General features: G+C 61.8%; 2 protein-coding genes across 9 annotated transcripts in view; one reads left to right on the top strand and one right to left on the bottom strand.

Moving 5' to 3' along the window:
- CLSTN1 (calsyntenin 1) overlaps positions 1–4024 on the top strand; it is a 55374-nt gene extending 51350 nt beyond the window's left edge. For all 4 annotated transcript variants that reach the window (XM_053921954.1, XM_053921953.1, XM_053921951.1 and 1 more), the window contains 4 exons: positions 279–424; positions 1438–1573; positions 1871–2055; positions 2474–4024. In XM_053921954.1, coding sequence (XP_053777929.1) covers positions 279–424; positions 1438–1573; positions 1871–2055; positions 2474–2668 — 662 coding nt within the window. In that variant the 3' untranslated portion in view covers positions 2669–4024. The remainder of the gene's footprint in view (positions 1–278; positions 425–1437; positions 1574–1870; positions 2056–2473) is intronic.
- Positions 4025–4173: 149 nt separating this feature from the next.
- The window catches only part of PIK3CD (phosphatidylinositol-4,5-bisphosphate 3-kinase catalytic subunit delta), a 46901-nt gene continuing 35936 nt past the window's right edge, over positions 4174–15138 (bottom strand). For 3 of the 5 annotated variants that reach the window (XM_053921946.2, XM_053921948.2, XM_053921947.2), the window contains 21 exons: positions 14549–14777; positions 14220–14449; positions 13649–13828; positions 13157–13306; positions 12577–12666; positions 11291–11512; positions 10610–10706; positions 10396–10526; positions 9888–9938; positions 9629–9796; positions 9427–9548; positions 9062–9205; positions 8805–8904; positions 8508–8686; positions 8312–8424; positions 8075–8153; positions 7398–7565; positions 6877–7000; positions 6594–6739; positions 6267–6399; positions 4174–5906 (listed from right to left, as the gene is read on the bottom strand). In XM_053921946.2, coding sequence (XP_053777921.1) covers positions 5769–5906; positions 6267–6399; positions 6594–6739; positions 6877–7000; positions 7398–7565; positions 8075–8153; positions 8312–8424; positions 8508–8686; positions 8805–8904; positions 9062–9205; positions 9427–9548; positions 9629–9796; positions 9888–9938; positions 10396–10526; positions 10610–10706; positions 11291–11512; positions 12577–12666; positions 13157–13306; positions 13649–13828; positions 14220–14449; positions 14549–14777 — 2994 coding nt within the window. In that variant the 3' untranslated portion in view covers positions 4174–5768. The remainder of the gene's footprint in view (positions 5907–6266; positions 6400–6593; positions 6740–6876; positions 7001–7397; positions 7566–8074; positions 8154–8311; positions 8425–8507; positions 8687–8804; positions 8905–9061; positions 9206–9426; positions 9549–9628; positions 9797–9887; positions 9939–10395; positions 10527–10609; positions 10707–11290; positions 11513–12576; positions 12667–13156; positions 13307–13648; positions 13829–14219; positions 14450–14548; positions 14778–15138) is intronic. The other 2 variants (XM_053921949.2, XM_053921950.2) reach the window with 2 other exon arrangements.

Genomic DNA, 15138 nt, shown 5'->3' with positions numbered 1-15138 from the left:
GGGAAAGGTGCCATTTCCCAGGGTCAGACGAGGAAGTGCAGGCACTCCCTGCCTTATGTCCTGTCCCTACGAGGGGGCAGAGGTCAGGCGTGTGGCATGTCCCCTCAAGGGGGGAAACACCCTGCACACCTGGCATTTGCTCCTGCAGTTCTTGGAAAGCCAGAACGTGTGCCCGCTGGCCCCACTGCCCCCGGCTCCCGACTCCAGCCTGCCCGGGCCCGGCTCTGCCCCTGTCCCCAGCTTCAGCCCCCAGCCCTGCTCTCACCCCCACCCCGCAGGCGTGGACACCATGGCCAGCTACGAGGAGGCGTTGCGCTTCTTGCGCTATCGCAACTGGCACTCCAGGTCCTTGCTCGACCGGAAGTTCAAGCTTGTCTGCTCCGAGCTGAATGGACGCTATGTCAGCAACGAGTTTCAGGTGGAGGTGAGTGTCGGGCTCCCGTGGAGAAAGGCCCCCTGCCTGGCTCTGGCTCTGGCAAATGCCGAGGTTTTGAGCGTCTCTAGTGGCAATGACTTGGGTTTGTCCCAGGGTGTAGCCTTGTCCGACTGGGGCTGCTGCTGGTCAGACCCACACAGGGTGGGGTCACAGGTCATGCGGGGTGGCTAGGGTGCTCCCCTGTCACAGGCTGCCTCAGCCCGAGAGCCTGGGGGCCTTTGGAGGGAGGCGGTGTGGGGACAGGGCTGTTTCCTGAGGTGTGGCGTGGCTGTGCGCGGCTGGCCCTGCTGCAGACATGTTCTCGGCTTGGGGCGAGGGCTGCTGGTGCAGGGTGGGCCTGCCGTCGCCGAGCCTGGTACTGGTGACTTGGGCCACGATGGCCAGAGGGCCTTGACCTCCTCTGAGTCTTCAGGGCCTACAGAGCAGCCCTTATTACTCGGGGCTTCTGCCGTCTGGACAAACGGACCCAAAGTCGCTGTGACACTGGGATGGCTCACGTCCACCGGGCCTCCTGGTGGCGGAGGCTCAGCTCGCGTGCAGGAGACTCAATGAGTGTTTTGCCTGAACCAGAGGGTAACAAGTCAGAAGTAAATGGTTACAATGTGCGCTCTCCTTCATGCACACGGCTGTGAGTCCAGGGAGCAGGGGCCATGGTCTGGGCAGGAGCTGCTCAGACCCGTAGGGAGGGCCCAGCACTGTCCCCTGGCTCCTCCCCAGCCTGCTGTACGCAGGTTCTTTTATAAAATCCAGTGAAGGTGAATTATTTGAACAGCAGCGTATTCCTCGGGCGTGTGACAATGTCACATTGTCACAGCAGTTTCTAAGTGCTTGCTCTTGGTTTCTTCTGTGCTCCCGTTGTCGGCGCTGCTCTTGGTTTCTTCTGTGCTCCCGTTGTCGGCGCACCGGTGCCAGTGCAGGGAGCCCCAGTGGTGCCAGCCCCTGGCCGGCACATCTGGCTCACGGACACCTGAAGGCTACTTCTTGCTCTTTCCCCTCTGCAGGTGAACGTGATCCACACGGCCAACCCCGTGGAGCATGCCAACCACATGGCCGCGCAGCCGCAGTTTGTCCACCCTGAGCATCGCTCTTTCGTCGACCTCTCGGGGCACAACCTGGCCAACCCCCACCCCTTCGCAGGTAGGACTGGGGGCCCCTCCCCGCTCCCTGCGGGAGCCCAGCCCCAGCCTCAGCCCCAACTCAGAGCAGGGGTGGTTAGTCTGGCCACCCGGGAAATGGAAGCACCGACTGGGGCACAAACTCAGCCACAGCTGCAGGGCTGTGGCTGGACCTGGGTTCGAAACTCATCCTGAGCTTTTGTAATGTTTCCTCGGGTCCGACGAAGCTTCCTGTGTCTGCATGGAGGAAGTCAGACACGATGGCCCCCCAGAGTAGGGTTCGTAGTCACGGACCCCTGCTGCCTCTGTCTCGTTGCAGTTGTCCCCAGCACGGCCACCGTTGTCATCGTGGTGTGCGTCAGCTTCCTGGTGTTCATGATTATCCTGGGGGTGTTCCGGATCCGGGCCGCTCACCAGCGTGCCGTGCGGGACCAGGACGCCGGCAAAGAGAACGAGATGGACTGGGACGACTCCGCCTTGACCATCACCGTGAACCCCATGGAGGTAGGCGCGGGCGGGCCACCCCACGCCTGAGCGCCCTGCGGGCCAGGCCTGAGCTGGGCTCACCTCAGAGGAGTGGTGCGGCCACAGCACCTGTGACCCACACAGTGACTCTGAGGTGCAGGTGTCCCGTTTTTCAGGTGGGTAAACTGAGGCCCAGGGAGGCCTTGTCGAAGTCATGGCACCCAGTGCATGTAGAGATGCTCTATCCCCACGTGCAGACCCTGCAGGGGCAACCAGAGCTCTGATTTTCATTTCATCCTTGATGAGGTGGCTTCAGTGCAGTGCAGCCCGTCCCGCCGTGGAGCGAGACACGGAGTCCCTTCCTCCAGCTCCGGAGACGAGAACGTGCATTGGATGGTTGGGTCCTGAGCTGGGGTGGGGGCCAGCAGACAGGCTTACGTGGTCGTCTCTTTGTCAGACGTACGAGGACCAACACAGCGAGGAAGAGGAGGAGGAGGAAGAGGAGGAAGAGAGTGAGGATGGGGAAGAGGAGGATGACGTCACCAGCGCCGAGTCGGAGAGCAGTGAGGAGGAGGAGGGGGAGCACGGGGACCCGCGGACCGGGAACAGGCAGCAGCAGCTGGAGTGGGACGACTCCACCCTCAGCTACTGAGCCGTGCTGCGCCCTCTTTCCGCTTCACAAGACTCTGCTGTCATCTCCGTGCCAGCCCTGAGGGTCCGCGATGTACAAAGTTCTTCTGGCCAGTAGGTCTGCCGGCCCTCCCTGTCGCCCCTGCTTGGTGTGCAGGACCCCAGGCTCCCTCCCTGCCCCTCCCCCGCCCGGATCTCTGTCACGTGAGGAGCTGACACTGGCACTCTCCTGTCACCTCGATCCGCGTGGCCCCTCACGCCTCCAGAAACACCGATTGACTGGACTCGGTGACCAAGGGTTAAAATCTCACTCCCACCTGGTAATCCTTTTTTTTTTTTTTTAATTTGTTTTTCCAAACTAGTGCATGTATAAAATGCAGAATGGGGGTTAATATGTAGATGGCGAACTGACTTTTTAATATTTTGTAAATAAATTGGGATTCCTCACATCCTCTGTGCTAGTGTAACCCAGGACCAGAGTGCAAAGTGCAAGACACTGAGCATGGAGACCCCCCACCCCGAGCTCCTGCTCTCCCCAGCGAGGAGAAATGGGCCTGCCCCCTTGGGCACCCAGGACTGTCCCAGCCTCAGGTCTCCGTCCCCAGGTGGGGCCAGGCCAGTCTGGGGCAAGGACTTGGTGGGCTGCTTGGTGGGCTGGTACCCTACCTGGAGGCTGAAAGTGGCTGGGGCCCCTCTTTGGGATTCCATTTCTCATGTGGCAGAGGGCTGGGCAATGGGGCCTCCGGCCCGTTGTGCACACAGCTGCTTGTGCAGGAACCTGGACTCCTTGTGTGCAGCCCTGGAGCTCACACTCAGATGTGCTTTCACACTCCCAGGCCTTAGGGATAACATGGACGGTGCAAACCGCTTGTGTGGAGACAGCTGTGGGCCCGTGACCTGGGAACACGTGCTGAACACACAGCCAGTGGCCCCAAGTCGGAATCAGACCCAAGACTTCCTGCAGCAGCCGGTGCTCTGCTCTCCTCCCCAGAGCGGTGGGGGGCGGGGTGCTTCTGCTGCTGAGCTTCTCCGGGGAAGGAGAGGGAGCGAGAGTCAGGAGCTAAAGACGCTGTAGCACTTCGTTGTTTTTAATTTACATGTAAAGTTTTAGATTTCTAAAAGGGGGGGATAATTTTAAATACTGTTCTGTAATCATAACTGCTAGTCTCGAGGCCGCTGCCGCTGTCCCGTGTCTGTGTGGCCATCCCTCCCTCTGTGCGCTGTCATGTAGCCGCTCCGCATAGACCACGGACAGACGCCAGCGTGGAGGCGAGCCGCCCTCGCTGTCGTAGCCGCCGTGGCCCCACTCTCCCGACGTGTACATTGATGACAGGCCAGACAGTGTCCCTGCTACAATAAAGTTCTGGTTCTAACTCCAGCGGGAGAGCGCGTGGTCTTTCATCTGCGTTCCCTGTTTCTCTCTGTGCCGAGAGCAGGATGTACAAAGGCTTTATTCCTTGTCATCTTTCGCCTCTTGTTGCAAGGTTTCACCGCACGCCGCTGGCCTCCATCCTCCATCCGCTCTGTTGGACTCGCCTTCCCCACCCAGAAACATTACATGATTTAAAAAATAGATGATTTTCTTCTCACCAGGCACACAGGCCGTGCTCCCAAATCAGAAATTGCCGTGTAAATGCAAAGTGTGCTGCCCATGCCAGGGAGCACACAGACCCCTTTAAATAAATAACAGACACACACTCGGCTTTTCTATATCCGAGTGGGCGACTGGGCCTAAGGAACGCACCACTTAGCTGGGAACCGGTGTGGTCAGCGCTCTCTGGGGAATACTGATGGCTCCTGGGCTGCGCCTCATGGCTGCTTCTGGTAGCAAAAGGAAGTTGGCCCATAGGCTGTTGGGCCTTGCAAGGTCTTTGTGAGATCAGCAGTGTCACCTGGTGGGTCCCTGTGGGTTCCTGGCCCCATCCCCATGACCAGCTTCAGAAGGTTGGGAGCTGCTCAGATCTGCCCAAGGCTACTGTCAAGCTACATACCAACAGAGGGAGTTTCCTCCGCACCCCTAACTCACACCCTGGTACCTGATTGCTCGCAGCAGGTTCTTGAAGGCTAGAGTTCTGGAAGAGCTCAAGTCCTTCCTTAAAACCTGCTTTAAGAGGCTGCTCACAGCCCTGGCTGGTGTAGCTCAGTGGATTGAGCACAGGCTGTGAACCCTTAAGGGCTGCAGGTTTGAGTCCCAGTTTAGGGCACATGCCTGGGTTGCAGGCCAGGTCCCCAATGTGGGCCACACCAGAGGCGACCACACATTGATGTTACTCTCCCTCTTTCTCCCTCCCTTCCCCTCTCTAAAAATAAATAAAACCTTTAAAAAAAAAAAAGGAAGCTCACAGATAATTGCACTAAGTACTCTGACTTGCTTTTCCCCTGACCCATGACCAGAGTGAGCTAAATCAAGCTCAGATGTTTTTAATACATCGTGAGGACCAGCATGTGTTATACTTTACTGAGCTGAGACTGTTCCCCCAGCGGTAGAGGTTCAATGTTTGGATACTTTGTTTCTTACCCGCAAACAAAATCACTTTACAGCAGAGAGATGAGAATCCCGTACCCAAGAGTCACTTAAAAAGTGGAAAGCAAGCATCCCTGAATCGAGAGGGCAGAGAACTCAGTCCACAGAGAGCACGAGGGCGGAGGGGTGAAGGGAGGCGTGGGCCCCCCTTCTGGACAGCAGGCACCAGGTAACCAACGAGGGCGCCCAGCAGCCCCAGGATCCCTGGGAAGAAGGCGGATGCCCAGTGGGGATCAGAGTGAGCTGGGTCTGCATTCTCCTGCTGCGAGACCGGGGCTACAACCCTCTACCAGGTGGTCTCCAGGGGCCCCACGTACAGTGTCTCCTCACCCAAGCCCAGGGCTCTGATGGGGACGCTGACGACAGCGCCCCCCCCTGCACAAAGGATGCATTTCCGTTTATGGCTATTTAGTTCCTGAAACATTTCAAGTCATTAATAAATAACCAGTGTAAACAAAAGGCGGCTGTGAGAGTTCTTCCCCTTAGGGTGCAGCTCGGGCTTTCGGCTCTGCGGAGCCCGGCTCCCAAGGCCGACGGTCTGCTGGCCTCCGGGCCCCGGGCGCGGGGGCAGGGCTCCGCGTGCCGCGGGGAGGGGCCGCTACTGCCTGTTGTCTTTGGACACGTTGTGGGCCAGCCAGTTCACTTTGGTCTTCCAGCTCTCGCGGAGGGCTTCGTTGAACTTCACGCGGAAGTGCTTCAGCGCCTCCTCCTCCGTCTTCCCCAGCGCCAGCGAGTCCTGAGGCCGGGCCACGAAAGCACTGAGGGGCCTGGGCCCTGCTCCGCGAGGCAAGCCCGCCCGCCTCCCCGGACTAGCCCCCTCTCTGGGCCGTTCAAGCCCCCTCCTGAAAGAACGGTGGGAAGAGAGCGCCACCCAACGTCTCCCTTGGGAAGAGCTCTTTATTCTGATCCCTGACGGAGACAGGCTCCCAGACCCACCCGCAAAATCAGATGCCCACTCGTAACAGAACCGGGCTACCTCCGGCCGCTTCCCCCGGCCGCCGCTGGGTCCCGACGCCCTGCGGGGTCCCCCACGCTCGGGGGAAGGGGTCCCGTGGGCTCCCCGGGCTCCGGCGGGCGCGCCCGCCCCGGCCTTTACCTTGAGGTACTGGATGTCTTTGGAGCAGCTGAGCTCGGGCAGGCCCGCCGCGCGCATCAGGGCGAAGAGGTGCAGGAAGAGCAGCCCGTGGCGTCTCAGGATGGTGTAGGCTCTCTCGCAGTAGCCGCGGAACCTGCGGGCGACGCGGGCCCTGGGTCCTCCCAGCCACGCTCCCCCCAGACCCCTGGAGACAGCCCCATGCGCAGAGCCCCCGCCCCCGCCTGCCTCCTCCCGCCGCCCCCTCCAGGCGGGCTGACAGCGCCCCCTCTGCACCCCGTCCGCGGCCCGGGAGCCCGGGGGCATTCGGGGCGTCTTAGGCACCCTCACCTTTCAAATTTCTCACTATTATTAGTCTTCCCCTGCTGAATCACGTGGACAAAGTCATAGGTGAGGATGAACGGGACTCGCTCACGGTTGATTCCAAACTTGGTCTTGAAGTTCCCCAGAAAGTGGCCAAAATCAATATGGAACAGCTAAGAGAAGAGAAGGGAAGGGAAGGGAAAAGCAAAGACTGAGGAGGAGCGGGAGGAGCTTGGAGGGGCTCCGCCCAGAGCTGAGAGCAGAGAGGGAAGGCCGAGGGTGGGGCCAGCAGGCAGGCACCAACCCCTACCTGCCCATTCTCTCGGATCATGATGTTGTCGCTGTGCCGATCGCCAATGCCCAGCACGTACGTGGCCACGCAGTAGCCGGCGCAGGACAGGGTGAACTCCTCAATGGCTCTGTCCAGAGTCTCCCTGGGTGGGAGGAGGGGGGATTGGAGACCACGGCCTTGGACGCCTTGCAGCTCTGAGCCTTCCCCGCTACAATGAGGAGAGGCCACACGCAGGGCTCCAGAGAGCCACCCTCCAGCCCAGCCAAGCTACCAGATGCCGGCGGCCGCAGGTGGGATTCCAGCAGAAAGGCCCATTCCGCTGCGCCAGCTCAAGTGGTAGATTCTGAACCAATGATAAGTGGGGGTGGTTTTAAGCCCCTAAGTTCAGGGTGGCTGCTAGCACTGGGGAACAGAGACATACCCCACCCCAACACAGACGGGAAGCCACAGACTGTCACAGGCCCCTCCCTTCACCTTTGACTCCCAAACCTCCTCTCTTGGAACGGAGGAGGCATCTGTCTCCGAGGCCTGAAACCTACCCAGGGTTCTTGGACTTCAGCCAGTTGAGCAGGGCGTCCTTGTTGAAAGCGGCCGTGGCTGCCATGTTGCTCTTGTTCAGCTGGATGTTGGCAATGGTGTCAGAGTGCAGCACCACCTCGATGAGGCCTGTGCGGTCCCCGGTGGAGAGACAGCCGTAGGGCGTCATCCTAGCCAGGCGGGAGGAGGGGCAGGCCATTGTCAAGGGCTGTCCCTGGGGCTGCTTGACCCCTGGGGAGCTCCAGAAACCCAAACTAGCCACAGGAGATGCTACTCAAGGAGCAGAAAAGGAGGAAGATGAGCGGCAGCTGGGGAGAAGGGGGGCCCTCCGGGGAAGGCTGCTTCCTGCAGTCAGCACCAGTGCCCAAGAGGCGGAGAGAAAGGGTGAGCACGTGTTCGCTCAGAGAGAAAAATGCACGTGTCTCGGGGGATGATGGCCAGGGATGCTCGGAGTGAAGAGAACAACTGAGAGACAGGTGCTAAGGCCAGGCCGGCCTCCACCCCCACCCTGTGGCCCTATTGCCCCCTGGGGCCCTAGTGTTAAACTGGTCCCTGCTCTTCTCAGAACAGCCTTTGCCCCTGAGGTGGTTGTGTCAGCCTTGGCAGAGGACCCTCCTCCCAAAGGGACAGGGTCCCAGGCCTGGTGCCGGCACAGACAGCCGACAGGGGGGCCCCTCACCTGAGGTCCAACCCCTCCTGCTTCCACAGCACGTCCATGAGCTGGATCATCTGCAGGGTCAGCATGTCCTGGCGGAGGTCTGCACCGCCAGCCCCCGGAAGGACAGAGTGTGAGTTTCTAGCGGGCCCTGCACGCCCAGCCATGCCCGGCCCCCAGCGTTCCTGCACTTCTCCTCAGCTCGCCCTCCAGGGACCCCGAGGGCCGCGTGGTGGGGGGAGGCCCTGCCTGTCAGCTCACCGTCCCCGTTCTTAAAGATGATGCCCACGCTGCCGTTGCTGCCCGCCTCCTCGTTGCAGTACATGACCCACAGCGGCTTCATCTTGGAGTCCATGAAGGTGCACTGCTCCACGCTGCCGGGCAGAGGGCGGTCAGCCGGGCCCCCCATGCCAGGCCTCGGCGGGGGCGGGGTGGGGAGACCCACGCTGGGGCTCACCAGACTTCAGCCAGCAGGATGCTCGGGTCCAGTGGGGACTGCAGGTGGGACAGGGCCTCCAGGTAGGCCTCTTGGCGCATGCACACGTGCATCAGCTCCTTGGCCTGAGGCTTGGGGGTCTTCTGGGAGCTCACTTTGACAAAGTCGTTCAGGGCCTTCAGCTTGCTCAGCGCTTCTCCCTGGCCGGGAGAATGGGAGGGTGGCGTGGGCAGGCCAGGAGATTCTAAAGGGGCCTGGCTGACCCTGCCCCAGAGTGAAGCTCAGCCTGGGGCAAGGGCACGGGGTCCCGAGCCTCACCTGCTTCATCAGCACCCTCATGTGGTGGGTGCTGCCCCTACAGTAGGCCTCCATGATGAGGCCGAAGCGCAGGGCCACCGATGGCACGTGCATCTCAGAGCTGCAGGGAGGAAGAAGGGGCTGAGTCCTTCCTGGCAGGGCCGCAAGACCCTCCCAGCCCGATCAGGACACCCCAGGCCAGCAGGGAATGTGAGGCCAACAGGCAAGAGGACCCCCCTTCCCATGGCCTTCCAGGGAAACCAGCTGAGTCCAGCTACCGGAGGTGCCAGAAGAGGAAGTGGCCGATCTTGCGGTTGGCCAGGGCCCGGTCCAGCAGGAACTTGGTCAGCTCGCAGTCGAGGTAGGACTCATACTTGAGCACCTGCACCAGCTGCAGCAGGTACTGGAAAAGCTCATCATCCCTGCACGGGAGGGAAGCTGGCTGGGGCCTGGAGCTTCGTGGCTCGTGGCTCTTGGCTTGGGACAGAGGTCTGCAGCTGGCCAGGGGGCAGGGCAGGAGCGAGAGGCCAGCTTCCCCTGAGCAGGCCCCAGGGAAGGTTCAGTCCCCACCCTGTGCCCACTGCCAGGCAGTCGGGGCAAAGCCACCCCCTCCCGAGGAGGAGCAGGAGCCCATCGGACTCACGTCAGTTTCCGCAGGGACTTGATGGCGAAGGAGCCCACGTGCCGGTCGGGGAAGCTGGAGTCCAGCAGCTCCAGGGCGCTCAGCACAGGCAGCTCCGGCCAGGAGCACAGCAGGTAGAGCATCTGAGGGAGGTGGGGGTCAGGGTGGGGGTCTCTGCCCACCCAGGCTGCCCCTCCTTCTGGGCCCTAACCCCCCCGCCCACCTGGGCCACGTCCTCATGCTTGTTCCACTTGGTGACCAGCAGCAGCCGGGCCAGCGCCTCAGGGAAGTGCTCCTGGATCTCGTGGCGCATCTTCCACACCAGGTCCTTCTCATGCTCGTACAGCTCCCCAGACCCACGCCGCTCCAGGATCTCCCGAAGCTGCAGCTGCTGGGGGCGCAGGGGAGTGAGGCTGCAGCCAGCTGCACACCAGGCTCCAGGCTCTGCACCCTGCACCCCACTGCCCACGGTCCCCACTCACCTCCTCCTCGGTGAAGCGCCCATGTTCCCCGTGCCGCCCCAGCTCCAGGATCTGCAACAAACATCCCTGTTCTCAGTGGCACCCCCAGGGCCTGGGCCAGCCCTCAGGGCCCTGGGACAGTTGACTGCACTGCTGACTCATGGGCCAGTAACCCTCCATGATGGGGACTGTCCTGTGGTGTTTGAGGCCTCCCTGGCCTCCAGCCCTGAGAAGCCCGGAGCATCCCTCCCACTAGCTGTGACAACCAAAACGGTCTTTGGATATTGCCTGAGGTTCCCTGGGGGCAAAGCTGCCTTGGGGGCAGGAACTGTACTAGGATGTAGGAGGGTTCCAGAAAGTCAGGGGAGCCTCTAAATGTGTGGGGTGGCCCAGCCCTCACCCTGGGCAATGCCCAGGGCCCACATTCTGGGGAGCCCCAGAGGCAGGGTCAGGAAAATTCACTGAATTCAGCCCCACAGCCTCTGAGCAAGGTGGGCCCGGACCCCAGGTGGGGAGGGGCCTCACCGACCTTGTCCAGGGCAGGGTAGTACACAGGGGAGGGGGCCACCTCCGGAAGACAGATGACAAGGGCGGCAGCGCTCTCGGTGTTGGGGTTGCTGCATACGGTCCCCGTGGGGTTCAGTAGCTCCCCTTTCTCGTCTGGACACAGGGACAGATGGGGTTACCTGGGGAATGGCCCCCTCTCAGGGGACCCCCCCCAACCCCTCCCGGCCTGGGCCAACCTGGGACGGAGGGCCACATGTAGAGGCAGTATTCTCCAGTCTTGAGCTGGTCCTTGTAGTCAAACAGGGTGAGGTTGGCCCAGGCGATGGGGCAGTCCTGGGAGAGCACGTGGGAGGTCAGGGCTGGTGCCCGGGCCACGCCCTGCTCATCTGCCAGGTGGGCCCAGCCTCTAGGCCGGCTTCCCTGCCCGGTCTCAGACTCCCTGAGAGGAGGCCAGCAAGTCAGCCCCCTCTTGGCTCCCTTCTGCTCCCCACTCCCAGCTTCTGGAGGAACCCCTAAACCAACCACATCCACCCCAGAAAACTGGCCAAGCTCAGGGATGGGGGAGTCAGCACAGCTCAGTGGCCAGTCACATCCTGGGGCCCGTGACTCAGGGCTCCACTACTGCTCCTTCCCAGCCAGCTGCTGACTCAGGCTGCCCTGCTGCCTGCGGGAGAGTCTCCTTCCACCCCCTGCAGCGGCCTCCCGGTTCCCACGACGACCAAAAGGCTGAGCCGGTATTCTGAATCAAGCCCAGGAACCCAGAACCGGCACATGGCAGGGGCAGTGGCTGGGCTGGGAGGGGTGAAAGGATGGAGTCCCCAGGCTGAGTGGCCCCGGGCCTGCAGGACAGGACTGGGCCCAGCAGGGAGTGCATGGGCTCTCTGAGGCTGCCCCAGCCTCCCAGCCGGCCCACCCACCGCCTTCTTGGACTTCTTCTTGGTGGAGCGAGCCTTCTTGGCCTTCTCGATCACGGCGTACAGCGCGAAGCAGAGACGAGCCATGCGCGGCAGGTCGCAGATGTTGATGTCGAACTCCAGGCGCTGCTTCCAGACGGGCTCCGAGCACACGCTCACCTCCGAGCTGGACACCGTCTTGCACAGCGTCTCGTTGCCGTGAAAGAGCCCGGCCTGCACCACCAGCTAGTGGAGGTGCGGGCGTCAGTGACAGGTGGCAGGGTCCTGGCCCCCTCTCCCCTTGTGAGTCTCCCACCCATCTAAGGCTGGAATCTCCTCCTGAAACGTCCGCATTCCATGTGGGTCTGAATCCCACGTGCCACGTGGAAGGAGGAGGGATGCAAGAGGGATGGCTGGCTGCTTGAGTGGGACGCGTGGCCATGGGCCCAGGGGGTGGGGGAAGCGAGAGGGAAAGGTGCCGTGGGCTGCGCATGGGGGACTGGTATCGGCTCCCCAGTGACTCTGTGGGACCCCAGGGTGTGATGCTTCCTGCTCTGGCCTCAGTTTCCCTAGCTGGGCTCAGGAACTCCAGGGGCCTTTCAAGCCCTAATACCCGGGGTCTCCCTCCACTGCTCAGAGTCCTGTGAGCCTCTGCGGCTGGGGAAGGATCTCATGCCTCAGGGACTCCGGGCCCTGCCTCCGCCTGCTCTGCTGCACCAGAAAGCTGTCTGTACCCAAACCTCCGTGGGCTGCCAGGGGAGCCCAGACCTGCCGGCTTATGAAATTAGTCCAGAAGACTGCTCCCCAGAGAGCCACCCCCTGTGGACCCAGGTGTCACACCCTGTAGACAGGACGATGAAACCGGCACCTAGCAGGCTGTCCCTAGGACTGAGGGCTCAGCCCCCAGGGGTCCAGGCACATACCTCTACCCCACCCTGCCCCCTGGGAACCCCAAAAGGCCCCTAGCCCAACTATAATGGCTCCTCTTCCAACGCCTGTTACCTCCCTGACTGTGGTTTCCACATGCCTGGGCTGGGCCCGGCTCCCCAATCTCCACCAAAGTCAAGTACCCAGAACTCGCTGGGCCCAGTTTCTACGAATCGGCCTCTCTGGCCCCCGACCTGCTCCCCTCCCCTCTTCCTGTTTTGAAGCAGCTCACAACCACCCTGGGCAGGGATGCCGGGTAATGTGGTCAGCCACATTCGTGTGACCCCCGCTGCTTCCTCTGCCATCCCTCCAAGGCCGCAGCCACCTTGTTTGTGCAAAAAACACCGCCCCCCCCCCGCCCCCCGCAGCCCGGGAACCCCTACCTTCATCCTCTCGTCAGCGTTCACTTTGCTGCCCTGAATCAGCTCAATGCAGAAGGGCTGTTCCAGGGACCACAGGGACGCGGAGGAGGGCTGGGGGGGGAGAAGCAGGGCTGTGGCAGTGAAATCGTCCAGAGTCTGGAGTGGCTCGTGGGGGGTGGGTGGGACTGTTGGAGGTTTGTGGCGAGGCACAGGTAGGTACCTACGGCCAACTCCATCCTTTCCCAGAAAACTGAAAACCTGCCGTGCGGTGGTCCAGGGGCCCCACCTGCCTTGCGCCCTGCAGGGCACGGAGTTCTGCCTCGAGTGCAGGAAGCAGGGGGAGTATGAGGAGGAAGGCAGCGGGGAGCCAGGCCTGGAGGCTGTGCCAGGAAGCTCAGACAGGCTCCCCCACCCCAGCACATCCAGTCATGTTGGCTGCCCAAACTGAAAGCCTCAACTCTCAACACTGACCAACAAGGGGCATGAGATGAGGGGCCCCAGAACCCACTGCCAGCCTGGGGCATCGCCCACTAGGCTCTAGGGTTGGACAGCAGGTGGGATGAAGGGATGGACCAGAGGGTAAGCGGGAGGCCCAGCTCACCTTCTTCATGGGAATGGGGGGCGGTTTGGTGCGCGGTTTCTGGACCTGGGGGGTGGGGTTGCTCTGTTCGTCCCGCATGGCCAGGATGGAGGAGGAGTGCACCATGGTCAGGTGGGGGGTCAGCCCGCTGTGCAGGCAGCTGCAGATGTACTGAGATGTAGGGGCAGAGTGAGTGGCCGACAGGCAGTCCCAGCCATTCCCCAGATAGATGGCTGTCCGGGGACTCCCCCTGCTGACCTCTCCCAGGCCTTCTTTGCCTTTCCCACTGGCTCTTCCTGGCCCCGCCCACCTCCTGAAGATGGAGCCTTCCTTATGTTCATAGGGAGGGTCAGCCAGGCCACAGCGAAAGGACACTCTTGCCGTGACCCCCAAAGGCTGGACTCATCAGGTTCAAGAGAGACCAGAGAACCAGCTCCCCTAACCCTCCCCCAGGCCTCTGCCCGGGCCATAGGGTACCCGGGAGCCCAGGGCTGCTCAGCCCTCAGCCCTCACCTGGAACTGGCAGAGGGGGTAGCTGCCATACAGGTACTCGTGCTTGCCGTTCACCTGCAGGGTGTAGTCCTCAGGCTGCTCCACCAGAGGTTGCCGGAACACTGTGGCCTTCTTCCGGAGGGCACAGGCCATCAGGGCCAGGGGCACGTCCTTGGTGGACACCTGGAAGGTGAAGCTCTCCTAGGGGGAGGAGGGAGGGTCAGGCCTCCACCCTGCTAAGGGACCACAGGGTCCAGGGGCATGGGAGTGGGGTGGCCTATTTGCCATAGTAGGCCCGCCCTGCCCCTCAAACATGAGCTCCAGGAGGCCAGGGTCTGATGCAGGCACAGCACTGTGCCCAGGGTACATTTGGTGAATTAATAAACAGACCAATGACCAAGGCCATTTTTCTGCCTCACAGAACTTGCCTGGGAGGGTGTTCGGCTGAGCCCCAGGGATGCATGGATACCCCACAAGTGCCATCTGATGCTACAGGGAGGAGAGTGAGTTTGGGGGTTGGTGGGTGACTGGAGAGTTCCACAGGGGCAGCATCCCCCATGGACCTGCGGCCCCAGCAGGAGCCACGGCTCACCTCACTGCCCTCAAACTTGACGTTGACCAGGAGGGCCCGGTTGGGGACCCGCAGGGTGCCCGCTCCCCAGGTCCTTGCAGAGGGCTCCAGCTGCAGGGGGAAGCAATACTGCAGCCAGGCCTCCCAGCCCAGCTGCTGCCGGCGGGTGGCTGCCTCCTCGCAGAACTGGCGCATCTTGGCTCGAAAGTCATTCACTTCCGGGTCGCACAAAGAATCAAACTCATGCAGGCCTGAGAGGCAGGGAGGAGCCAGGTCAGCCTGGGGGGTCAGGGGTGGGGCTCCAGTGGGACAGGGCATCTTGGAGCACATGGCCCACCCTGGCTGGGTACCTTTGCCAATGACGAGGCTGATCTGCGAGTTGATGAGCTTCTTTACCCTGTCACCCTCGCGGGCCACCAGGCGCAGGACCGGCAGGAAAGGCTGGATGTCGCAGAGCCTCCGCTGCTCGTCCTCCAGCTCCTGCTGCTCCGCGGTCTGGTTGACGCAGGTGAACACATAGGCCTCGGGGTCACTGAGCATGTGGAAGAGCGGCTCATACTGGGCTCGGTGCCACAACACCTGAGAGGACAGTCACCAGTCAGCCCCTCCAACACAGGCAGGCAGTGCCCCGGGAAGTGAGGAGGTGGGTGGAGGCTGGCCTCGCTCTGGGTGTTCCACTCTGCACGACCCCTACAAGAAGGCAATAATGGCAAGATCCCCAGACCACCACCCTCTCCAGACCCCTGGGGCTCTGACCACGTGGGGTACCAGGTATGCCCTCACACCTGGAGCTGAGTGGTGCATCCTGGTCTCCACTGTAAGTTATTCACTCTGAGAGGTGGCCAGCTGGACATGACCCCCTGGCACCCCCAGCTAATCATTCCAGGGTTCATCGCCCTGATTTGTAAATGCTGCAACCAGTTCAGAAATGTCTCACACA

The sequence above is a fragment of the Desmodus rotundus genome, chromosome 3 (assembly GCF_022682495.2).
Source record: "Desmodus rotundus isolate HL8 chromosome 3, HLdesRot8A.1, whole genome shotgun sequence".
NCBI classification, from domain to species: domain Eukaryota; kingdom Metazoa; phylum Chordata; class Mammalia; order Chiroptera; family Phyllostomidae; genus Desmodus; species Desmodus rotundus.
Note: the sequence above shows the minus strand (reverse complement) of the source record. Positions and strands in the feature narration are given on the sequence as shown.